Raw genomic sequence first — 27,146 nt, forward strand, 5'->3', positions numbered from 1 at the left:
CTTCTAGTCCCAACAAAATTTTCTTTATTTGTTCTATGTGTGGCTCCCAAAATCCTCTCCCAGGAAGCTTACACTCTAGAACTTTGTGAGATTTTGCTGTAGAATTCTACATAAGGGTTGACTGATGAAAAGGTTGGGGAACCCTCCCCACCACACTGTCCCTTGATGTGCTCTAGAAAATTTTCTCTGGAGTCTTCATTGATTAGCTGCAGCATTCATGTGATTGTATCCTGACTGCATATCTATTAGATCAGATTTTACAATACATGATGAATACAAGTCCAAAGCACAGTTAGATAAAACACTTTTTTTTTTTTTTTGTGGGAGGGCGATAAAACACTTTTTAGTTGTATCATTTCATTCACCAAAATTGATCATTTGAGCATCTTTATTTAATGTGTGACTTATCAAGAGACACCTTTTTCTTAAAAATAACCAGCCTGGCCAACATGGTGAAACCCCATCTCTACTAAAAATACAAAAAATTAGCCAGGCGAGGTAGCGGGCACCTGTAATCCAATCTACTCTGGAGGCTGAGGCAGGAGGATTGCTTAAACCCAGGAGACAGAGGTTTCAGTGAGCTGAGATCGCACCACTGCACTCCAGCCTGGGTGACAGAGCAAGACTCCATCTCAACAACAACAGCAACAACAAAAAATAGTGGTAGTTAGATAACATATTAGCTATTATGTTTGACTGATAGCTTTTTAGTGAGTCAGCATGTATTCTATGATCTACAGAATACACAAAATTTCCTCTATAATAGCACAAAAATTTCCTCTACAATAGTACACTCTCCCTAGGCTTATTTTAAAATAATCGATAAATAAAAAAGAAAAACAAACTGGTCAATTTTTGAAGCATTCTCAGGTACCTACACAGAAGCAGCTAGTACTAGAGACACAGCCAAAATAATAATAAAATGTAAAGTAAAACTCATTAAAAATTTTGTATAACAGTTTGAATAGTTTGAAGTAAAATAAAAACTGATTTAATAGCTATCTTTGGACATCCGATGTACACATAAAGAGAACTACATAATGGGCGTCCTTAGCTTCTAGTCTCCAATGGGTAGTGCTTGTGGTAGTCAATTAATACCAGCTGGTAGGAACTGATGACTCAAAAATATTGTCCAAAATAGTTAAACTCATGGAGATAGAGAGTAGAATGATGGTTACAAGTGGCTGGAAAGGGTACTGGGAGGGGTAGGGGAGTGAGGATGATCAATGGATACAAAAATATAGTTAGAATGAATAAGATCTAGTATTTGACAGCACAATAGGGTGACCACAGGCAATAATAAGTTACTGCATATTTAAAAATAACTAAAAGAGTATAATTGGGTTGTAACACAAAGACAGGAAAAATGCTTGAGGTGATGGATACACTATTCACATTGATGTGATTATTATGCATTGTAGGCCTATATCAAAATATCTCATGTATCCCATAAATACATACACCTACTATGTACCCATGAAAATTAAAAATGAATTTAAAAAGTAAAAATAATTAGTCCTGCTTTGTGAAGAATATTCAAGAAAAATATTATGTTGTCACTATTTTAAATATACCCTATATTGTAAGTTCCACATAAACTCATGTCACTTTACTATTGTATTTTCATTTTGCAAGTTGTAAAAGAGTGATTACACTTATTAAGAAATGCTCTTTCCATCAGTACAACATCTTGAGCTTTACAACCTTTACAATATTCAGATTGCAGACTTACCTAAGAGCAAGGAATCAGCTTCTTCACCATCTCTTATTTCAACTACATCGTTAATATTTTCTAAGTCAAATTCTTGAAAATGAAGTTGTATATTCTTTCCTTTTTGTGCATTTAAAATCCAAACACCTTAAAAGTAAGAAGTAACATTTAATTTGGAACATACTTGGTGATTTCTCTTAAAAGCTTCACTCTCTTGAGAATTTCAAATAACTTAAAAAAAAATCAAATTTTTTTCCACTTCTTGAAAATCAGTATTTCAAGGTGTTTCTTTTTTCTTTTCATTATTTTTTTTTGGTGAGAAAATATATTGGTTTAGTCAATAATATTTATAGTAACATTTCAATTACATTTGAAATTATTTAGTATAATTGATATTTTTGTGAAATGGAATACTTTAATCAAAGTTTACAAATATTATTTTACCTCTACAATATAACATTTATGAATATCAAAAGATACTAAAATTATAGTTTCATTTATTTAATTTTCCATGATCAAATTTAGAAGAAAATTAGGTAATTAAAATGCAGTTTATAGGACAAGTAAGCTTTAATATTTATTTTAAAAGTTTTTGCATTTATTTACATTTAGTTCATTAAAAAAACAAAATAAAACAAGACTACTAGCATCAATAAACACTTCTTGTTTTTATTGATTTCGTAAATAATTCAACCTTTAGATTTTTTTCTAGGCCATTCTTCTCTCATTCTGTATTAGTTTTCTCATTCACTCTTAAGAAATATAATTATATTTATATAGTAACAATTTCTAAGTCTTTATTTTCTGCCCTTTTTTGAGATGCAGGCAAATTTATCGACTTATTTACTGTATATGGCTGTACATATTTCAAATCCAACATGTTCTAAAGAGAAAGCAGAATTATCTCTTTTGCAAACTCATTTATCTTATTCTCCCGATCTCAGTGGCACTACTAATCATCCACTCATAGTTCTCTACGCTTGAAACCTCAGCACCCTCCTTGACCTCCTTTCTCCTACCACATCCAATCAATCACCTAAGCCTGTTAATACTGCCTCCGACATCCTTTCAACCCCATTTACTTCTCAACGTCCCTGGCCACCACGACAAGAGTTCAAATCACTGTAGTTTCTCATCTCCTAATTGGTGATGCTGATGGTTCTCATCCCTTACCATCGATCTCTGATCTAAAATGCAAGCTCGTTTTTATCGCCAGTTTCCTGTAAACCATTCAAAGACTCCCCAGTGCTCTCAGAATGAAATTCAAACTTCATAAGATGGTGTAAGATTCCTTCACACTTCTAATTTTACCCATTACCATTATTTAATGTTTCTTAGAGATTCAAGAAACAGTTGTCTCCTACTTTGGTATGTCAAGGACTCTCCACAGAGTCCTGCCTTTACCCTTATTATAACAGTATTTTGGACATTTTGTGCCTGACAACATATCTGAGTCACCATCTATACCGTGCTACACTTGTGTCTTCTTTACTTACTTCAGATTAAGGAAATAAAGTATTGAATACACATTTGTCAAATAAACAAATATTTTTAAATTTAATAAATTTCTCCAAATTGTTTCAATGTTCCACTGCTTGTTGGATTTTTCAGATTATCACTTTGTTCAAATGATGTTTAAAAGATGTCTTCAGGCCGGGCACAGTGACTCAAGCCTGTAATCCCAGCACTTTGGGAGGCCGAGACGGGCGGATCACGAGGTCAGGAGAGCGAGACCATCCTGGCTAACACGGTGAAACCCCGTCTCTACTAAAAATACAAAAAAATTAGCCGGACGTGGTGGCGGGCACCTGTAGTCCCAGCTACTCGGGAGGCTGAGGCAGGAGAATGGTGTGAACCCGGGAGGCGGAGCTTGCAGTGAGCCGAGATTGTGCCACTGCACTCCAGCCTGGGCGACAGAGCGAGACTCCGTCTCAAAAAAAAAAAAAAAAGGTATCTTTAGTGTGAAGCAGAGATAACTCTGTTTCCCCAAACAAGTCAAATTAGATTAGTTGCTGTTTATTTTTTGGGGATGAGGTATTTGTCTACAATATTGACCCTATATGCACCTATGAAAGTGATGCTCTTTTATCTCTTGATCATCTGAAGGAAGAAGGTTGGCTTTTTCTGAAGACACATTTTTCCCACCATTGGGGCATTTCTTTCATTGACAGAATTCTCCATTTAGCTTAGTGGTCTTAACAAGGTATGGCCGTGGAAAGATGTTTGTTTCCCTGTCCAGACTCCTGAAGTGGAACCTTTGTAGGATGGGCTAGGGAATGTGCATCTCCATCACAATCTTTATGTATCTTTATATGAGTTTCTATATTTAGGAACATCGACCTAGAGGTAGTCTTTATGCAGTTTTAGCAAACTATTTTCTCTAGACAAATTTTTTAGTGATCTTTCTTATAATTTTATTTTTTATACTGGAAATAATTACATTACTGTAGCTATCTGCTTTATTGGCTCTAGTGTGTATTTGCAAAAAGTGTGAATGCTACAACTGGTTCTTTACTTTTTAATACTTTCCATTGTCTTTGTCCTATGAAATTGCAAACTTCTTAAACACACTATAGACATTATATGCACAAATAAGGAAAGTGATTTAGAAAGCGGTGTCTGGAGTAACACTGGTTCTCTCACTGTTGTTATTCAACTTCTAAATTTGGAATTATAACAATGACACCTGCTTCAAGAAGTTCTTGTGGGAAATGAATGAAATAATGTATATTGGGCATTAACACAGTGCCTGGCACGAAACAAATGCTATATATATTTAGCAATTATTGTTATTTTTGTTGTTATATTAAGCAATCTTATAGGTAGACATGATAGGTGTACCCATGTTTGACAAATTTGTAATCTACTTGGCTGCGTCAAGGGGAGATCTACATTTCATATGGACACTTGTTTCTGATGACCTGGAAAAGAAATGACTCACAGAAAGCCAGATTAGGGTAGCTGTTTGGAAAGTTCATAGAACTGAATGTTGTATTTGGCTCCCACAGTTCAAAAGGTCCTCCACAGTCTGCTGAAAAGGAAAGCAATGGGAAATCATTAGTAACACAATGTTTATTTCAGAGAGATAATACCATATGCCAGCGAATTTTCAATTACATGTCTTAGAATACAAATTTTGACAAGTAAATTTTAGAGTCATGTAAGGGTAAATGTTGCAGTTTAAGTAAAGGAAAAATACAGTTAGATAGATAAGAGCTCTAATGATCAGTGATGTTGAGCTTTTTTTCATGTGATTGTTGGCCGCATGTATGTTACCTTTTGAAAAGTGTCTGTTCATGTCCTTTGCCCACTTTTTTGTGGGGTTGTTTATTCTTTTTCTTATAAATTTAAGTTCTTTATAGAAGCTGAATATTGGACCTTTGTCAGATGCATAATTTGCAAAAGGTGCCATCTGACACCAGTCAGAATGGCTATTAATAAAAAGTCAAAAAATAACAGATATTGGAGAGTTTGTGGGAAAAAAGAAACACTTATAGACTGTTGGTGGGAATGTAAATTAGTTAAACTATGTGGAAGACAGTATGGTAATTTCTCAAAGACCTAAAGACAGAAATACCATTTACCCAGCAATTCCGCTACTCGGTATATACCCAAAGGAATATAAATCATTCTATTATAAAGACACATGCACACGTTTTTTCATTGCAGCGCTATTCAAAATAGGAAAGACATTGAATCAACCTAAATGCCCATCAATGACAGACTGGATAAAGAAAATGTGGTACATATATATCATGGAATACTATGCAGTAATAAAAAATAATAAGATCATGACATTTGCAGGGACATAGATGGAGCTGGAGACCATTATCCTTAGCAAACTGACAAAAGAACAGAAAATCAAATTCTGCATGTTCTCACTTATAAGTGAAAGCTAAATGATGAGAACACATAGACACACAGAGGGAAACAACACACACTGGGGCCTTACGGAGGGTAGAGAGTGGTAGGAGGGAGGGGAATCAGGAAAAATCACTTGTGAGTACTAGGCTTAACACCTGGGTGATAAAATAATCTGTACAACCAACCTCCATGACACGAATTTACCTGTGTAACAAACCTGCACTTGTTCCCCTGAACTTAAAAGTAAAAAAGAAAATTGGAAAAAAAAATAGATAAGAACTTCTCAAAATTTCTTTAGTATTCTTATGGCCCTTGTGAATCTTCAAGAAAGCATGATAGTGCACAGCACTTCCCTAAAATTATTTGAACAAAGGAAATTTTTTTGTCAAATATCTTTTATAAATGGGTTTCATAAACTAAGATATAAAATCACTACTGTAGAAAATGTTTACTTAAAATAAAACAAATTCAATATTTACCACTCTCTAAAAAGAAAGGCTAGTAAATAATTTAATTCTGCAATTCTTGATTTTCCTTTTTTTCCTTTTATTTATTTTTTGGTAGTCTTAAGGGGAAGCTTCACTATTCTGCACATTGATAGTAAGGAAAGGGAGACAAAGTGAAACTTCATTTACTTAATAAATGCTTAATCAATGCCCTGATCTGGTAGCCAACATTGCGCAGAAGCCAGGTTGAGACGGGTAACTTATTAAGGCAAATTTATTAAAACAATAGAGCACAGATCTTCCAGCTCAGAGTCTGACACTTTAAGTAGGTAGATTAACTTTATAAAATTCTTAACATGCTTTGTTGTTTCATTTATTAGAAACAAATTCTAAAGTAATGTAAAAAATCATCAACTATTTTAAACATTCTAATTGTATCTGATTCTTGTTACCATTATTATGTTTTAAAACAAGACCAAAAGAAGAAAAGTAACCTCATTTGAAGAATGCAGAAAACTGGAATAAATATATTCTTTCCTATTATGAAAGGCATATAATACTGGGATTATTTACCCCCAATAAACTAGAAATCAGATTATGGGAGGGATAATTAAGTGTCTCTACATCTATGACAGTGTTGATAACCATACCCTCTTCCTTAATCTCTCTTTCATATGTCATCTGCCTTATTTATGTAAATCACTTGAAATTCATGTGCATCTTCAAAGTTGATATGTAATACACTGCTTAGATTTGGGTTTCATGATGCATATGATGGGACAGAGGAGGCAATTACTCTTACTCAGTGTTGGGATCCTTGCCAACCTGTCCTGTTCTGTAAAGAGATAGGGCATGGTCCTGTTCTACATGCCTTCCAGGGCCAGGTTTGTCTAGACACAGATGAACTTATCAAAATAATAAAATGTTTTACCAAATCTTGCAAAGTGTTTCCATGCATGTTATCCCATAAGAGGAGGATTTGTTGGAGCTGCTGGATGAAAATTGTGGCTCTGAGTTAGTTGTCTTGGAGACAACTAGATATATATTAAGGATTTTTTGGATCGTTGTAAAATTAGAGATAATTTAAGAAATGTTCCTTTGCATTACCTGCCATACCTAGTACTGGTTTTCAAGGCAGTCTTGTGGATTAGGTAATTACTATTATTATTTCTAGTACTGGTTTTCAAGGCAACCTTGTGGATTAGGTAATTACTATTATTATTTCAGTTTTAAATGGAAAATCTGAGAATTACAGATATTCACTTGCTTGTTAATGCCATGCACAGCCATCTAGTGTCAAAGTCAAGACCTCATCATGGTTAATCTCAAGCTCATCCCACGGTAATTTACTGTCTCCTATTGGGTTGATTACACTTTGGATAATTTCCACCATCTGGTTCACACTGCCATAGGCAGGGTTTAAATTGAGTCTCTATAATTGGCACTTGATATGTATATAACAAAAAAATGAGGGCAGTGGATGAAAGCACTGACAAGTAAGGGCAAGGATGGGTAAACCTAGAAGGAAGAAGAGGGTGCTGAGGAACGCATGTGAACCAAAGAAAGGACAACAATGAAGAATAAGGGCAAGTTCTCAACAGGAAATCATGACTAATTTACAAAGATTTCGGAAGAACGGTCTACTACAATCCTATAACCTCTACATACACATGGCACATTTAATTTCAATAATTCTACATTGCTATGAAACACTTCTTTTAATCCTTAATGAGACCAGTGAAGGAGGGAATGTGTAGCTGCAGGGACAGATATTATACTCAGATATAACACTGGGAAAAATTAACTTCCTATTTCACAAATTTAGTGGTGGCCAATAGTGGGTTTTTAAAAAAATGCTTTTGTATTTTTGTTTTTTACCATTATTCTTATTTTATCCTCAAGTAACAGGGAAAATGTAAAACCTTATATTTCTGATACAGTAAATAGCTGAGATTTGGAAAATGCATTGGATTTTGACATAATTGAATACTTAGTGTGCTATACTTAAAGATGAGTAGGTAGGATGTTAATTAGCACATAACAAGAACTCAAACGTTGTCAAGTGTAATAGTTAAGCCTGTCAAGGCAGGCAGTTTACTTAGGAATTCTCCACCAAACACAAGTCTTGGAAAATGCATCCCTTTAAAATACTTGAGTACTTTTTGAAATGCATTTAAATTATAATTTATTATCAAATAACTGACCAATAAGACATCTCTGATTCCTGGCCTGATAAAATAGATCAGTTACTCTCTGCATATAAATGACCGTAAAGAATTGGTAAAAACACTTTAAGTCATTCTAAATATGATGAAACAATTTATTTTAATGGTGATGTTGTTGTAGCAGAGATGCGGCATGTGCTTCTAATAGAAAAACAAAAGATCCATGAAATGTAATTCCAGATATCACAGTCATGCTGTGCCATTAGGTAAAACATCCTCAGCCAGGGCATGAGAGTAAAATAGCCTGTCTGGTATAGGGAATTATATTCATTTATAGTGTTAAATTCCTTCATGTTTTTTTTTTCTCTGGGAGCTGTTCTCTCAAACACTTGTGTTCTGATTAATTTCTTACTATGCCAATAGGGATTTTCACTGCATATACTATGTAAATAACATGCAGTATTTGGCAAAGTGGTTGCCAAGGATAGATATTTTCCTTGATGCATGTCATTTTTTACTCCATGCTTAAGCTTCTGAAATGTGTGTTAATGCAGAGGTGTTTACTGAGGGGTGGAAAGGAGAAGAGCCTAGCTTTCATCTATAATAAGAAGGTTTTAATGAAATATATTTATGGCAAAACAAGAAATGAGAATATGGGAAAAATAGATTTTTGATTGATACTTTATTTGATAGAATTAATAGATGTAGCTTGAGAAATAACACCTCCTATTGATCGATGTTTGAATATATGAAAAGTGGCTAATTTTCAAAATTGGCTATTGTTTTTCATCATTATTGTAATAGACACACAAATCTTTCAGTATTACAAATAGCATTTTAAAAGTTTAGGTTGTAATTTAGAGTAAAATATTCCATAAAATTTTGTGTTCATTTTATCAAAATTTATGTTTTCATCAACAAGTTATAGCGATCATTCCTGATATAAATATTTTTATTAAATGTGTAACAATAAAGTTCAGATTTTTATTCTCTGTACTCTAAATTTGGTTATTAATAAAAATCCAGACAATGAGAGCTCAAACACATAGGCTATTATTTGTTTTATTTTGTCTTGTTTTGAAATTGAGTCTTACTCTGTTGCCCAGACTGGAGTGCTGTGGCTATTCACAAGCATGATCGTAGTGCACCCGAGCCTTGAACTCCTGGCTTCAAAGCATCATCCTGCCTCAGGCTTCTGAATAGCTTGGACAACAGGTATGTGCCACTGTGCCTGGCTCAGGCTATTAGTTTTAGAGGTAAAATAATTAAAACAAAATAAAACAGCCCAAAACACACTGATACAAGAAAGCAAGCAGTTCTGCTGAATATGGCCATCAATTTCAAGAGAGGTAGAGAGGTAGACAGGTACTGATTGATTCATATCTACATGAAGAACTAAAGTTAGATTATTTAGCTCTAAGTATTAGGTCACATCTACGAAACTTTCCAAATTAACTTTTTTTTTTTCTTTTCCCCAGAGACAGGGTTTCACCATGTTGGCGAGGCTGGTTTTGAATTCCTGGCCTCAAGTGACCTGCCCTCCTCAGCCTCCCAAAGTGCTGGGATTACGGGTGTGAGGTACCGCACCCGGCCATGCCAAATTACCTTTAATTTACATTTGGAAGTAGAAAATGCCTTTAAAAATGGTGAAATAAAGAAAAACTGTGGAAATAAAGAGTGAATATTGAAATATCTAATACTATAGCTAGGTGTTTTGTTTTTGTTTTTGTTTTTAATTAGTTTTAAAAGCCCCAGAAATAAGCCAGGGGCCTGAAATGTGGATTTTGTTTTGTATACACCTATTTTTATTCAGTAGGTATCTTGTCATGAATCATCAACATTGTTTTAAATTGGCACGATCATCATGCAATGGAATGTTTACTCTCTTAAAGTGTACTCAGTACAATCCCCACATTTAAATTCATTTGTACCAATGTCACAGAGCAACAATTGTAGAACTGATGCAACAGAAAGTTATTAAAGTCACAAAATGGAATAATCTGTGTGGTTATGAAAACTGAACTTACATTTCCTCAAACTAGGCACAATGTGGGTTCCTAGCAAAGGGGGAGGAAACTGAGCTTTATTACTCAGTCACTGATCTGGGATTGTTTTCTTCTTTAAGTGCTCTATACGAAGCCAAAGAAAGGCTATTAGCCAGTCAGCCATGGTTTCCTTTTATTGCTGCTTAAACGAGTCATTGATCTGGAACCAAAAAAGCTCTGCTCAAATAAGAATTTCACTGAACCAATTGCAAATGGCATTAGAATGAAATTGTTCAGAATATATTTGATGGTAATTAACGTTTTCTGCTGTGAAAAAATATTGTCTTGAAGTGAACCATTTGGAAACTGGAACAAATAGACTCCAGGCAGATTCTAAAGTTTATATTTTCAAATCAGATGGGTTATTCTTTCATTATAATTTCCCTATTGTTAAAATAGACAGGGACACCAAGCTTGACATAAAGGTGTTATCTTTTTCTCTTTCTGATTGGAATATAAATATGAAGACTATAAGGGTCATATAGATACATTTTTAACTTAAGAAACCATATTTAAAATTTTATTTCTATATATGATATGATGTAAAAAAGTTACCTCAAATTTTCTATTTTAGGTAGTGATGAGATGTTGCTACATTTTTAAATATTAGGTCTAAGAAACTATGTTACTTCCTCCTAGAAAATTTTTCTTCTTTATTATTTATGAATAAATAGGGGAACAAACTAGCAGAAAGAATTATCAAGAAAATCTATCATGTTAAATGATTGAAATAGCAAAATAGCAAAATGTTGCTGATATTTGGTATCTGTAGGAATAATTAATATTTATCAAGCAAGCCATGATTTTAGTGATGCTGAATGTTGTTCTTGCAAAAAAACTGTTCCATATAATAAATAGGTAGGGGGTGGGTCAACTACACAAAATGAAGTGAGACTATTATTTTCAAACAATGCCACAAATCCAAAATTACTGCATTTATGTGGGTATTTTTTCCTACATCCATCCCTACCATCATTTCCAAACTTTAGTTTTGGTACCAAAATTTTGTTTAACAAAAGTTTCATGTCACCAAAATAAGAGTATATCCAAAATAGAGAGAGACAGAGACAGATAGAGAAAGAGAGAGAGGCTTAGTCCATCTCTAATAGTATTTACTGATCACCAATTATTGTGATGTTAGGAATCAATCATACAGTGGTAAAGCAAAGGTAAATCTGACCTAGAGTGTGCTGCGAAGGAACTCACTTCTTGTCACAATTTTATGACCAATATTATTCCATGAGAATGTACAGTACTTTCCTGCTTTTGCATCAGTTTTCTGAGTATCATTCCGTCTTTTATCCGTACGCTTCCTTAAAGCCTTCTTCTGCTCACATTTTTTTTCTCCAAAGTCCTCTATCACTTACTTCTCTCATGTATTACTTTTAGGGGCACATAATTATACGTTGCTTTAAATATTTATTTATATATTTTTTCATGTATTAATGGTTATTGCTACATCTTACATTTCATCTGTAATGTTTTGCAATTGGCAGATATTTATAAAATTTGAATGAATGATTAAATATTGAGTAACTTATATATATCTCATATAAGCATCTAAACATGTTAATACACAAGATAGTAAAAGCAAACCAATCTTTTGGTGGAATGTAAGTGCTCATTCAATATGGTGGCATGGGATCAATATGACAATATAACTACTGCCTTCAACCTAATGGTAGCTCATTTGTTACATGTTCTCAAATACCCATAATTAACCTTTAGAGCCTTTTCATTGTTAAAGCCACTCATCTGAAAAGTCTGCTTTTTTTCCTTGAAGATTGGAAGCAGAAAAATATATAGTTTTGGAAGTAAACCAAATTTGGACAGGCTCTCCAAACTGATTTGCTGATATAATTTGGTAAAAGTATTAAGTGTGCTTGGAAGAAAATGAGAAAGGGAAAAAGTACTGTGTTTGTGGGATCAGATCCATGCAGAACAAAACACACATGAGGTTTAACCCAAGGAAAGCTGTAGAGCTAAGTCAGCTTCCAACCACCACAATCCAAAGAAAAAAGCGTTGTTTTTTTTTTTGCATATAAACAACAGTGTAGTGAAAAAATCCCTATAGAAAGTCAGTGGATGTCTGTAATTATTTATTATCATAGGCATTTTTCTTTTTCTTTGTTTTTCTGTCAGACCCCTAATCTGAAAGTAGTATGAAGTGATTGTCTTCTTTGACATGGATAATTTGAATGGTAATGGGTTTTGTTCTGAAATGTCACGCTTCCAATTTGACTTAAGAGCACAAGTAGACATGCGCTCGATTTGGTTCTTTTGAGTTAAAAGATCTTATAGGACATTGTGAATCTTGGTCACTTCTCAGCAGTAACACGAGTGGCTCCACGAAAGGAACATATTCCAAAGCCTTACAAAGGTACTCTGATAGTTAATACTGAATGCCAGCTTGATTGGATTGAAGGATGCGAAGGATTGTTCCTTGGTGTGTCTATGAGCGTGTTGCCAAAGAAGATTAACATTTGAGTCAGGGGACTGGGAAAGGCCGACCCACTCTCAGTCTAGGTGGGCACAATATAATCAGCTGCCAGCACAGCTAGAATAAAAGCAGGCCGAAGAACGTGGAAGGATTAGACTGGCTGAATTTTCCGGCCTTCATCTTCCCCCATGCTGGATGCTTCCTGCCCTCAAACATCGGACTCCAAGTTCTTCAGCTTTCAGGCTCTTGGACCTACACCTGGTTGCCAGAGGCTCTCAGGCCTTTGGCCACAGACTGAAGGCTGCACAATCAGCTTCCCTACTTTTGAGGTTTGGGGACTTGGACTGGCTTTTTTGCTCCTTAGCTTGCTGATGGCCTATTATGAAATTTCACCTTGTGATCATGTGAGTCTATACTCCTTAAAAACTCCGTTTCATATATACATCTATCCTATGAGTTCTGTCCCTCTAGAGAATGCTGACTAATACAGCCACTATTTAGGACCAAAAGATTTTAGGTGATCTAGGTCTGTATGTTCAAAGTCCAGGCTTGATTAGTCATTGTTATTAAATTATTTTAAAAATAGACACAGCAGGTTTCAGACTTAACTAAACTCTTAAAATTACTCCTTAAGAAGGCCACAAAAACCTTAAGTCTCCCTCCCCAAAGACTACGGACCATGCCACGTGTCCAGTACAACATTTGTTTGTATTCCAGTGAAAACAAAATGGAAACCAGCTCCTTTATTACTTTCGAATATAAGAAAGATACTAAAATGGTCATTAATATGCTCAATAATGAAGAGTGATTTTCACTGTGGATTTATGTGTAACGTAATATTTTGCTAGCCTCCATTTGGCTTATATTTTGAAGTCTTTGATTTTCAGGAAAAATAAATAACAGTAGGTTGAGATAATGAGAATAAGCCAAAGGAAGATCTACCTGAAAATAATTATTGTTTTTTGTTTTGTTTTGATTTTCTAGAGACAGAGTCTTACTCTGTTGCCCAGGCTGGAGTGCAGTGACATGATTACAACTCACAACAGCCTCAATCTCTCAGGCTCAAGAGGCCCTCCTGCCTCAGCCTCTCTAGCAGCTGGGACTACAGGTATGCACCACTGTGCCCAGCTAATTTGTGTTTATTTTGTTTTGTAGAGACAGAGTCTCGCTATAATCCTCAGGCTTGTCTCAGACTCCTGGCTTCAAGCAATCCTCCTGCTCAGCCTCCCAAAGTCCTAGAATTTTAGCTGTGAGCCTCCACACCTGACATTAATGATTTAATAAGACAAAATATACATGAAGGTTACTTACTAGGAAGTTCTGGTGGAGGAGTTGGCACCAAAGTTGGTTCTGGATAAAGACTCCCATTGCAAATCCCATACGTTAGGCTAATGTCATCCAATGCAATATCACTCAGGATCTTGTTTTTAAAAGCATTAAAAGCAACCTGCAATTCAGAGAGGCATATGAAACGATTTGATTCCATTCTAATCTTCTCTGATTTGATTCTTCTTGTGAGCCCAAGAGATTCAATATTGTCTAGAGATTCAATATTGTCACCTCGAACTATATGGTGACCAGTTACTACATAGTGAAATCTTGACAGATCATGCTTTTTAAATTCTTCTGCTGAATCCAACTCCCTTATTACGTGTTCACACTGGCTAAATTTCCAATGGTGTCTTCCTTCTGAGTTAGTCAATATTGTTACAGTTTCTATCTCTGTGTGTCTGTGTCTCTCTTATGATATTGTCATCCTCCATTGTACTCTGTCATGCATATATATCATCTGGCAGGAGAAAGCAATTTTCTCTCAAATTTCTTCTTTCAGCAATATTAAACATTCAGGTAGTTTTCTGCCTTCTTAGAGCATGCAAAGCCTGAAGAGAAAACACACTGGAGGTGAAGGGGACAAGAAAAAGTGTAAGTGTAAAATGATCACTCAGGGCCAGCTGTTACTGGTCATAGTTCACCCAGGGTGTTGATGTGGGATACTGTGCAAGGGTGGTGCCCGGAGGACACAGAACCAGACTTGGAAGAAAGGTCCAGTGGCCAGAGGTAACATATTAGATTCTCAGGAACAGTGGGTATTTTAGCTGTACTTTCCTGGATCCTGTGCTATGTAGAAGAAGAAAGACATAAATTGAATGTCTGCTATATGCTATTTGCTATGCTAGGCACATGGTATACATTGATCTTATTTAATTTTCAACACTCATTCATTCACTCATTTGTTTATTCATTCCACCTACTTCATGCCAGACATTATTCCAGTATTATTTTCTTCCTTACACATATGACCTAATTAAATTTCAGGGAGACTATGGTGACTTGCTCATGATTTCACAACAAAATGGCAAAGCCAAAGTGCACATAACTGTAGAACTTGACACTCTCGCACCACCTCATGAGCTGTGAGAAACTGGATCCAATTATACTACTTTAGAAAAGATGCTCAGTGAGTGTAGCCACATCTGGCCACTGCAATACTGACTTCCCCTTCTGCTGGCTCTTTTCTCCCTGGCCTTTCCATTTTCCCTTACCCTTCTTTGAATTATCAGAAAACAAAATTGGAGAGGAAACGTCCCATAAAAGGATCAAATAAGAAGAAAAGAAGGAAAAAGGAAGAGAAGGAAAGAAAGAAAGATGGGAGGAAAACAGTTGAGAGTCATTAATTATTGCCTACCTTACACCAAGTCATGGGGAAAATCTGAAGCCTTTGATGATGGCAGTGTCTGTCCAAATACACATCTTCTGAAAGTGATACTCTTGTGTTTGAAATTACCCATTTAAAACATTATTAATTTGGTCAAACTAATAGCCTTTATTATGCCATATTTTAATTGCAAAGACCCTCAGGAAGAGAACACATTAAAGTGTTATTTAAAAAATTAATTCACCTTAATGTGAAATAAATGATCAGAGACTTCCCAATGATACAGCTCATATAATTTGTTTCTAAAGGAAATACGTGGAGATTAAATCAGAGTGGGGCAGGGTGGGTGGATGCCAATGGGCATAGGCGTAGAAAAGGGCAGGGTTGACCTAGGTGGTATTTGTGAAAAGCTGAAAATTGTAGGTAGGCAGAGGACTTAGAGATAAATGGTTGGCCCATGCTAGAAAGTTGCTGAAGGAAGCTGAAATATTCTAAAGGGCTTCGATGTATTTTATGGACCATTATAAGCTGTATTTTCATTAGTACATTTTTCCTCAATGATGGTTTTTAATAGGCTATTGAATAAATAAAAATAAAATACTCGAAGATAAAATGTGAGGTAGATTGGGCAAGTAGAGAAAGTGACTTGATTATCTTCAGAAAATAAATTAATTTTTTCACTGTATCATTCTAAATATAATTGTACCCCCACAAAAAGAATACAAATATAAATAATAATTTTGCAAACCTTAAATTTAACTGTTTCATTTAGGGTTACTTGTCCATAATTCCAATTGTCTCCATAATTTCCTTCCTTTTGGAAAACTGTCTTCTCCATATTTTGGTCATTGCTGATATTAATGCTTAATTTGTGGACATTTTCACCATACATATGATACCTAGTTTGGAAAGAAGCAAGAATGTTTGGATTCCTACAACATTAGAATAAGTCCTTTTCAGAGCTTTTCTAAATTTTTTACTTTCTTTGAAATAACCTTTTTTTTTCCTTCTGGGTTTTGGAGTTGCTGGGGATAGGGAGAGGTGTCTATCAATGTTTTGTTGCCTATCAATTGGGAAAAGTAATAGTATGTGCATTAAAACTTTAGCCAACATCTTAGTGAAATATGAGCCTGGTGGCCTGAGCAAGGCAATGTTACCCATTAAAAAAGACAGCATTTAAACAGGTGTCTACAACATACCAGAAACTAAGGCAAGCTGGCTCTAAAGTGGGGTCCAAAGGGAGGCTTAAAAGTCCCACTCGTTCTTGTCTGCCTCCTGGTCCAGTTGGGGTAGAAATGTAAAATCCTGTAAAAATAGCAAAAAAACATTTATTTAACTTAAATATTGAATTTTCATTGTGTGGGATGTAGACTTTGTAAGCAGGAAAGAAAAACTTTAAGAAGAGAGGTTAAGGAAACATATTTTAATATAGTGGACAGGACAATAGACTCGAGCTCAGAAATCAGTATTTTTGCCATAACAGATTGTTATTGACAAAAATAGCTTAACACTGGGCCTCCCACTTTATTAAACAGAGCCTTGAAGTGGAGTACCACCAAGGATATATAAAATTCTGACTTATTATGAGTCACTAAATTATCCAGTCCAATTCCTGACTTAATTCTAGTTTACTAGATATTTTGATTAATTCACATGAGGATATTTAGAGATGCTGGTGGACTAACTCAGAATATACACATATATTTAAATACAAACTTGAAGCCAAATTTAAGAGCTTCTAAGACTTTCAGTTTTATATTTCACTGAACACTTCATATCCCTAAGAACTTGCCTTATTTTAAAACAGTCTTATCTTTCTTTATTCCTATGAACGATAAGTAATCAGATCACCGAGAAGCAGGAACCATGCTAATCCGTATAAAAGCTTTCAAAATAGCACAAGCCACTGCATAAAGTGCTTTTTGGTCTGAAATTCATTATTCCAACCAATGATTTCAGTCATTTGAAGTTTGCGAAGGGTTGTTGGGATAACATCTTTAACATTTTCTTAGGGGAATTTATGTTATTCTTAGTTTCCTGCTCACATATTATGACAGGAAGCAAGAATCATGTAACAAAATATTATATAAAGCAAATGTAATGTTGGATTAATCTAATTTGATTGGAATGCAATTTTTTTATAAGATGATGAAATTCAGTGTTTACTTGAAATCAAGCATCTTCTCTCTTGTGCTTTGCAACAGAAAAATATAGGCAATGTTGCATATAAACTTTAAACTCATTCATTTATGAGATGCAAACTAAGAACAAGGCATAAAGAAAAGAAGCTAGTAGAACTGCCTGTAGATATATCAATGCATATTTAGACCAGTGAGGCAAAAATTATTCAGAATAAATGAGTGTTTTATCAAGGTGAAATTATGGTCAAGTGGCTTAATAAATGTAATATGTACCCATTCATTTGCTTTATATGACAAACTGTTAATAATGTGTTTAACATTTTATATTGTTAACACATTACTCCTATTTTATATAATGCTGTAATATTTCATGAGTACATATCTTAGCTATTTTGTTAGTGTTCTAATTATATGACTGAATGGAGAAGAGTGGCCTAGATACAGAAGAGAGGTCCCAGAATCCACTCTTTAAATGCACAACTCCAAATCGCTTTTGAATTTACCTTACTTTTGATTACTTAGAACATAATTGGGGAAGAAATAATTAAAATACCACTGAATGGCTGGGAGCGGTGGCTCACTTCTGTAATCCCAGCACTTTGGGAGGCCTAGGCGGGCGGATCACGAGGTCAGGAGATCCAGACCATCCTGGCTAACACGGTGAAACCCCGTCTCTACTAAAAATACAAAAAATTAGCCGGGCGTGGTGGCGGGAGCCTGTAGTCCCGGCTACTAGGGAGGCCGAGGCAGGAGAATGACGTGAACCTGGGAGGTAGAGCTTGTAGTGGGCCGAGGTCGTTCCACTGCACTCCAGCCTGGGCGACAGAGCGAGACTCCGTCTCAAAAAAAAAAAAAAAAAAAAAAAAAAAAATTCCACTGAGTATCATGAATAAATACTCAAATGGTTAGCCTATTCAGAAAAATTTCTAATTAGCTACAATTATATAAACACACATCATGCTCCTATTTATGTTTGGCCATGTTCATAGTCAATAGTTATAATTAATGTGAAATATTTTGAATCTGTTTTTCACTTATTAAGCAGTGATATATTTGGAGTTTTCAGTATGATCAAAATATGATGCTATGAGTTCTTTTGTCAGTGATCAGGTAAAACATAATTAATTATGTAGACTATAGTACCTTATAAATCTTGCCTAGAGTAAATATATAGACTTGCATATTATTGAATATAGTAAAATCAAAATCATATATAACATTAAATTGCTATTTTTGTGATATCAGCTACATTCTTTAGTTAACAAATTAGAAGATGAATAAAAGCCTTCATAAAATGCTAAAGTTTAAGAGTAGAGATTTGTAGTTTACATTAAACTGTACTTAGTCTAACCACTAATTGTCCTTAAATTTCATCTATAACATTTTGCTCTAAGGGATCACTTGATCTCCGGTTAACAGATGCCAGATGCAGAAGAAATTATTGTATTCCAAGGCATTCCATTCCGTTTCAACATGATTAGAAAATTATTTTCTTTTTTAAAAAAATAAGCTTATACGTACCTATTATAACTAATTTTGCCTTGTAGGACTATTTACAATATAACATATTTGTTACCTCTACAAAAGTTTAAAGGCCACTATTACATCTCTCCTAAATCTTCTCAAGATTATCCATCACTTTTTTTCCCTTAAATAATTATATTAAGGCACAGTTCCAGTTTGCTTCTTTAATTTGAGAAGCTGTCAATTAGTTGTACATTCAGTTGCTTCCACTTAAAGTATGGAAACTCACATTCACACATGTCTGTTGGGCTATCTCACCAGGGAGCAGAGTAGAAACATCCCAACGCATGGAACTATTACTGAAGACAGACCATCATTGTCACGACTTCCAAGTGCATCTCACTTCTAGCTCTCTGACTCTTCTTGGGAATCATCTCTTACACCATTGCTCAATAATACTTTCTTATGCACAAGTTAGCCCCTTATTCAAGATCTTTTATTATCTCTTTATTTCTTATTAAACCAAATACAAATACAGTCTGATATTTGAGGCCCCTGTGTTATGACCTCAATGTCATTTTCCAGCCATTGCACCTATACTTCATCTATTTCCATAGAACACTTCTGCAAAATTAGATAATTTTAATATTTCCAAACACCTAGAAATTTTTTGACACTTTGTGTCTTCTTTTTTTTCTCTTTTACGTCCTTCCACTTCCCCTTCCAATTGTACCTTGTTAAAATCCTATCAATTTTTCGAGGTCATTTAAATCAAACTGTCATCTCCTTCAGAAAGCCTCCCAATTAAAAGTAACCACTTTTTCTTTTGAATTCTCAGTGGCACTTTGTACTTCTCTGATGTCATTCGGTATATTCTGTTGTGTATATATTTTTTTTTCTTGAGATGAAGTTTCACTCCGTCATTCAGGCTGGAGTGCAGTAGCCAGTCTTGGTTCATTGCAACCTCTGCCTCCGGTGGTTCAAGTGAATCTCCTGCCTCAGCCTCCAGAGTAGCTGGGACTACAGGCTCACGCCACCACGGCCGGCTAATTTTTGTATTTTTAGTAGAGATGGAGTTTCGCCATGTTGGCCAGGCTGCTTTCAAACTCCTGATCTCAGGTGATCCGCCTGCCTTGGATGTGTTGGGATTACAGGCATCAGCCCCTGTGCCCAGCCTGTTATATATTTTATTTACGTTTATATGTGACTTTTTAAACTTGCTAGAACTTTTGGGAACAAGAAAGACACTTCGTTCATTTTTTTTTCTGTATTGATACGAATTAGCTGTCTGTTGTTTAATATATTTTTGTTACAGATTTGCTTTGCTTTTAAATTTATTAAATTTCTACACAAAAGGAATAATTAAAGAGATTTTTTTCATAACCACATGGGAATTTATATGGTCAAAAATAATTTCTTTTAAAACCCTTTGACTTCCTTGAAATGTCTTCTAGAGCTCTTAGAATCAATTTCAGTCAACTTAAAACCCAGGATATTGGCCAGCCACGGTGGCTCACATCTGTAATCCCAGCAATTTGGGAGTCCAAGGCAGGAAGATCACTTAATTTAAAAAAAGAGGCCACCTTATACTAATAATAATGATAGCTGTGGCTGTTTTTACAAAAAAGAGAAGGGGGAGTTTAACAACATAATGAGGTCCCATCTCTACAAAAAATTTTAAAAAAAATTGCTGGGTGTGGTAGCATGCACCTGTGATCCCAGCTACTCAGGAGGCTGAGGTGGGAGTATCTCTTGAGCCCAGGAGTTTGAGGCTGCAGTGAGTTATGATTATGCCACTGTACTCCAGCTGGGAGACAGAGTGATCCTGTCTCTAAACAAATAAATAAGCCCCAGAAAATTGAGTACATTTTGTTTACTTAAGCATATAATGATCTCTTTTTTGAACTATTAGCTTTTTCTTAAAACTTATTTCCATCACTTTTTTCCTGCTTATCTCTTCATGAATTGAACCTAACCTCTCTCCATCCAACATCCTAATTAAAAAGCAAAACTTCTGAGCATGTGCTGATCTGATATAGAGATAGCAGAAACTGGAGACATAGCAGAACTTCCTGAGATCCTAGAAATCCCTCTCAAGAAGGAAATAGGCTGATACAAATTGTTTCATGATTTGTAAGTACATAAGTAAAATTAGCTGAACCTAGTAGATAAATATTATTAAAAGCTTAAACTGATGCATGGCCTAAATTCAGTCAGATTTTATCAATTTTAGAAAGTAATATTATTTTCTAAAATTCAACATCACAGGAAAGATAAAAAAATAAAAATATTACTTTTAAAACATTAAAGTTACACTTACTTTAGAAAAATTTTATATGCTAAGTTAAATGAAGGTATCTAAAAGAACTAATATAATTTTTAAAATTGAGCAGAGTAACTATTTTCTTCCCCAACATATGACTTAGAACAGTACCACAGCCAGTGTATGTTTCTTGAATACTTTTGCAGTATGAAAAGAAAGTAGTTATAATACCTAACATTTATATAGCACTTCCTATGTGTCAGGCATTTTTCAGAGTTTTTTCCTAAACATAGCAATCAATTTAATGTTTATTACACGCCTCTAATGGCAGGTCCTATTGTCCTCAACCTCATTTTCCAGATAAGGGAATTGGGGCAGAAATAGAAGATAGGAAACTTGCCTTAATGGCAGGGCTAAGATTTAAACCTGGCTAAGACTCCAGGGTCTGTATCTTAATGGTTTTTACTACTAAACTATACTACCTCCCACAGTATTACAAACAACTGCAATTTCATTGGTAAAGGAAAGGAAAGGAATATTTTATTTGAGCTATGTAGTCCTCTGCGACCCCTACATTTCTGAAGTTTCCACATATTATAAACCTCGTTTTTCCTGAGCCTTCTGAACGAATGGGGCACTTCTGAGCACCTCAAGATGCTGTCCTGCCTCAACACCACCTTCTTGACCAATTCCTTTTGCTTCTAAGAGGTACAGAGAAACCCTGACTGACGACAGCAGAGATTTAGAAGCCATTGCTTCACCAGGAGAGAGTTCTTCAGAAGGACTAGAAAAGTTAAGAGCCTTAGGTGTTCTTACCTAAAGCAGTATTAATTCAAAGTTTATCTGTTTCATTTAGTCTTTTCTGTCACTTAAGGTAAAGGCAAAGAACAAAACAACAACACAAACAACAAACCTGCCTGGATAAGAGGAACATCGAGAAATATTTAATTCTCTTTCATTTCAGAGATAGGATGTTCTGACACATAAAAAAGCAGGCTAGAAGAAAAATGCCCTTCGGAGAGGAATGACTGGTTGATTATGAAATCACAGGTATGGGAGTTGGAGAGGACCTATTAAACCCTATCATCTGTCCTCATTATATGACTTGTCTAATTTTAAATAACTCCTGCTACTCTGCTTTCTCCTGAGACTTCATTTCAGACCCGACTATTTAGAACCTCCACTTGACATTCAACCCGTTTCACTTTGGTCAGTTTCATCTTATTTCCTTAGTTATTTAATCTGTTGGCAAGCCGAAACCATTTTCCCCTTTAATGTACTTATACTCTTCAAATATCAGTAGAGTTATTTTATCTCTTATTAGGATGACATAAAAGCAGAAAAATGATAATTTGAACATCAGAGATTTCAACCACATAAAAGGTATCTGTCATAGTCAATAGATATAAATGCTTTTTGCACTTTCCTCTAACTACTCTTGTGCAAGTGTGGTAGAAACTTTTTTTTATTGCAGTAAAGAGAAAAAAAAAAGATCAGATTATTTGACTGTTTTAGGCCAGACCCCTTCAGAGAGTTGGGGTGATTATCACGTAGGGGTTAGTTTTCAGCTGTGCAATTAGTGATTTTTCCATGGAGAATCATGCTCTGGGAAATAACTTATTCAAAGAAGATTAATTATGTATGAGAGTATTCATGTCATCATTTTCAACACTAAACGTTTTTTGTCTTATGGGGTTGGCCATTTACATAAAGAACATTTTTTATGTGAAGGCCCACACTGGTGACTCATTTAGCTGGATCCTGTTCGCTTCAGTTAAAAACTGTATTCAGAATCTGGCCTTTTCTCACCACATCTGCTCCCACTGATCTGAGTCTCATGACCTCTTCTCTAGTTAGGCAATGGCCTTCCACCAGTCTCTTTTCAACACTGTTGCCCTCGCACAAACTACCTTCAACAGATCAGTCATGTTCCCTCTGCCTGGAATAATCCGTGTGGCTAATTCTTTCAATTCCTTACAGTTTTGATTCAAATGTCACTTTTTCAATGAGACTTACAGATCATCCTCTTTTAATATGTAATAGCATCTTAGCCCCGCCCTCCCCATCCTCTTACGAAGCTTCACATTTTTCCAAAGTACCTATTCACATTTAACACACCAAGAAACAATTAATTATTATATATATATTTCCTATTTTCTGTTTTTTCTTGCTAGAATTTGTGTTTCATGAGAGCAGAAAATTTGGTTTATGTTGTTCACAGATATATTCTGAATGACTTGAATAAGGCCTGAAGCTCAATAAATGCTTCTTAAATAAAAGAACAAAATAATACATTTGAAGGGGCTTTTACTGATGACTCTGAAATATATTAAAAGTAGTCATTTTTTACTAAAATCTATTTTTATTAAGTTGAAATAGTGTGATGAACCATATTTTGATGTTCTAGGGATATCATTCTCTAAAGAAGTAGGATTAGTCAGATATATTTCTATTTTGAAAAAAATTAACTCTTTAAAGTCCTTTAACTAAATGTCACTCACAATTGATATTAAATCAACCACTTAATTTTCAGGTCTTAAAATCAGGAATATTGATCTTTGTATTTGGTCATTAATAGCAAATTGCAATGCCAATGTGCTTAGAATTTTTGTTAACTTTAGAAACTATTTTATTCAGTCAATAACTTCTTCAGAAATTACTTGAGTCAAAGTTGTAGATATTTATTTATATATTCAAAAATAATTTTGCATGCTAATTAGATTTATGCACTGAGAATACCTATGGTTTGGCTCTGTGTCCCCACCCAAATCTCATCTCCAATTGTAATCTACATAGTCCCCATGTGTTGAGGGCGGGACTTGGTGAGAGTGATGAGATCATGAGTGCAATTTTTCCAATGCTATTCTCATAATGGTGAGTTCCCACAAGATCTGGTGGTTTTATATGTGTTTGACATTTCTTCCTAAACACACTCACTGTCTCTTGCCTGCAGCCATGTAAGATGTGTCTGCTTTGCCTTCTGCCATGATTGTAAGTTTCCTGAGACCTCCCCAGCCATGCAAAACTGTGAGTCAATGAAACCTCTTTCCTTTATAAATTACCCAGTCTTGGGTATTTCTTTATGGCAGTGTGGAAATGGACTAATACATGCCCTATTAATTCAAAGTTAAAAGAGACTAGGTTTTCGTTCCTGAAAAGAATACTGTGGTAAAAAGAAACAAATAAGTGAGTAAATATAATGCTATATAATAGGAAAAACGGAAGAGGTGCTTAGAATATTTAAGGGAAAAAAAACATTTCAACTTGGAGGTTTTGGACAGACTTTGTGGAAGTTACTGTATATGACCTGTATCCTTAATACCTAGAACCATAGCTGGTTAGAGGTGGCTTTTAACGTTTATTTGTTTAAATGGGATAGTATTCTCATTAGTAACTTATCAGTAAGTCATATTATAGGATGAATTTTGACTAAGAAAATTATATAAATTTACAACTTTTCACTGTTTTTTTTTTGTAATTTTTCTTATACATTCCTTCTAAGATTTGTAACTCTCACTTCAGTGATTATATTTGGTATTATGTATATGTGTTCCAAGACTTTCATGATTGATTTTCCCACTGCAAGTTCCTTAGCTTCTAATATTTCACCATGATTTCTGGTTTCTCAGCAAAATATTATTGTCTCTAATATTTCCACCTGGCATCAATTCTAATATCTCATTCAGATGAAAAATGTACTTAGAAATCACAACCCTGCCCTATTAGCGTGCGTTAGAATCAGACTTCCATAGGCTTCTCGGAAGAAGCAAATCTATCTTTGTTTCAAGATTATGCAATCTTGTATGTTGAAAATGCTAAGGAATTCTTTAAAGGAACATCAGAGATAACAAACAAATTCAGCAGGACTGCTGTTGGGTCTAAGATCAATATGCAAAAATCCATTTTATTTCTGTGCACTAGCAATGTACAATCAGAAAACGAAATTAAGACAACATAGACCAAACTTCAGAAAAGCTAATTGCCTCTCAAGTCTACTTAGTTAATAATAAGTGGCAGGTCTAGGATGACAACCTAGTAGTCTTGTCTCTATTGGCCTCTGTGTACTTTTCAACATTTTGCAAATATATAGGTTTAACCAATATATTTCTTGAAATACACTCACTTTTACTTGCCTGTTTGAATACCATTTTTCATTTAATTAATTTAATTTTTAAAAAAATCCAAAAAGACTTTTGCATTTAATACTGCTCACTTTACACTGCAGTACAACACATACCTCTTTCCTTTTGATTTATGAATTAAAATCCTTTTGACTTCTGAATTAAATGAATTATACCTGAAGCATTGCCAAAAGTGTGGTCAAAATTGGGTCCAGTAAAAGGAGGAAAGGTGCTTCCCTGAATCCTTTCCCATTCATTATCATCATTTAGATCCTGGACCCAGAAACAAAAGCCATCCTCGAAGTCACAATTAATTTTCTCATAATCTGTGAATGAAAAAAAGAAGGAATAAAAAAAATTTTAGTCCACAATGTGAGTAGTTATATTAGATTTTACTGAAAATAATCTAACCTTATACAGCTTATACTTCAGTGGTATGTACAAAATCATTTTTTTAATTGATCTTAACTCTGTTGCATTCTATTTAATTATTTTTAAAACAGCTTTTTGTTGCCAACTGTGTTAAATTAATACATTTCCTATACTCTGTCAGGGTATTAGCAAATATAAGTTTCTCATTTTTTAAGTTTTACATCTTGTTTCCATTGGTTCACCCACATAAACTTTGTTCCATATTTTTCTCTCTCCTGTTACTAAATTTAATACCTTGATCCAAATTAAGTTTATGTAGAATTTTATCTGAATTAGTTTTATGCTAGTATTTTGTAGCTTGCAATGCTTGCAGCAAATAAAATTTTAATTTGATTTTATTGTGATTTATAAGTTTTCTCAAATTGGTTATTTGATTCCTTTGAAAAATGTAAACCATTGTCCAATTTCTCATTTCTTTTTAAGTTCTAAGAAGAGAAAGATGCACATACAAGATACTCATTATAAAATTACATCATGAAAATTTTAGATTCTGCTACCTTTAAAATTCCATTATAACATTAAAGCATCTAAAAATTAAAAAGCCAAAAAATAAATAATACTTACTGTTAAGCTCACTGCTGTTAAATGCAGTATATGTTGCATTAAAGCCAACATAATCACTTTCATCAGATTCTATAAGAAAGGTGGCAGTAACTTGGTTGGAAAAAATTCTTATTGTGCCAGGATTAGTTTCCCAAATAGAAGCTACAAAATAAAATAAACAACTGTTATATGTACATATCTATCTGTTCATCTATCTATCCATCCATCAATCCATCTACTGAACTATCAGTTTATCAGTTGATCTATACAAATATCTATCTGATACCACTTAGTTAACTAAAAACATTAGTCTTACATTTGTTTTAATTAAAATATCTCTTCTCTCAAACATTAGAAAGCCTTAAATTATTATACATATTTATGGTTTGATAAAAAAGGTATTTTTAATTTTTAATTGTTAGCTTTATGCACTATATATACATAGAAAAGATGCATTCATTTACTGGCAAAGTTCATCTAAGAAACATCAGTTAAGCAGTTTTGAAAATTAAAGTCAACTTAGTTTTATCAGGTACTTACTGTGTCACACTCACAGGGGCTTAATCTGGGTAAAATAACAGAAACAAAAGAGTATTCTTTGGCTCTTTACGCTTGTAACTATACGACCTCAAAATAATACCAGGTGACTTAAGATTGTTTCTACAGCATTTTATATTGATTGTAACATTTGTCTGTCTTGAGTATAAACTACCTAGGGGATTTTGTTTTTCATTTTTGATTGTCAAGAGTTAGTATAATATTGGGTTATAAACAGCTTTCATATGATGCTTTACAAAATCATTGTTATATAAAATTTGCTTTTATGAAAATGTACAGCACATACATTTTCAAAGG

The 27,146-nt window shown here is 34.4% G+C and overlaps 1 protein-coding gene across 1 annotated transcript in view; it reads right to left on the bottom strand.

The window, feature by feature from the left end:
- The window catches only part of TMPRSS15 (transmembrane serine protease 15), a 136,969-nt gene that overhangs the window by 61,162 nt on the left and 48,661 nt on the right, over nucleotides 1-27,146 (bottom strand). The window contains exons 9-15 of the mRNA XM_024239482.3: nucleotides 26,313-26,453; nucleotides 25,493-25,642; nucleotides 16,527-16,632; nucleotides 16,076-16,226; nucleotides 13,983-14,118; nucleotides 4,653-4,742; nucleotides 1,733-1,858 (exon numbers count right to left, since the gene is read on the bottom strand). Coding sequence (XP_024095250.3) covers nucleotides 1,733-1,858; nucleotides 4,653-4,742; nucleotides 13,983-14,118; nucleotides 16,076-16,226; nucleotides 16,527-16,632; nucleotides 25,493-25,642; nucleotides 26,313-26,453 — 900 coding nt within the window. The remainder of the gene's footprint in view (nucleotides 1-1,732; nucleotides 1,859-4,652; nucleotides 4,743-13,982; nucleotides 14,119-16,075; nucleotides 16,227-16,526; nucleotides 16,633-25,492; nucleotides 25,643-26,312; nucleotides 26,454-27,146) is intronic.

This window comes from Pongo abelii, chromosome 22, assembly GCF_028885655.2.
Source record: "Pongo abelii isolate AG06213 chromosome 22, NHGRI_mPonAbe1-v2.0_pri, whole genome shotgun sequence".
Classification (NCBI taxonomy): domain Eukaryota; kingdom Metazoa; phylum Chordata; class Mammalia; order Primates; family Hominidae; genus Pongo; species Pongo abelii.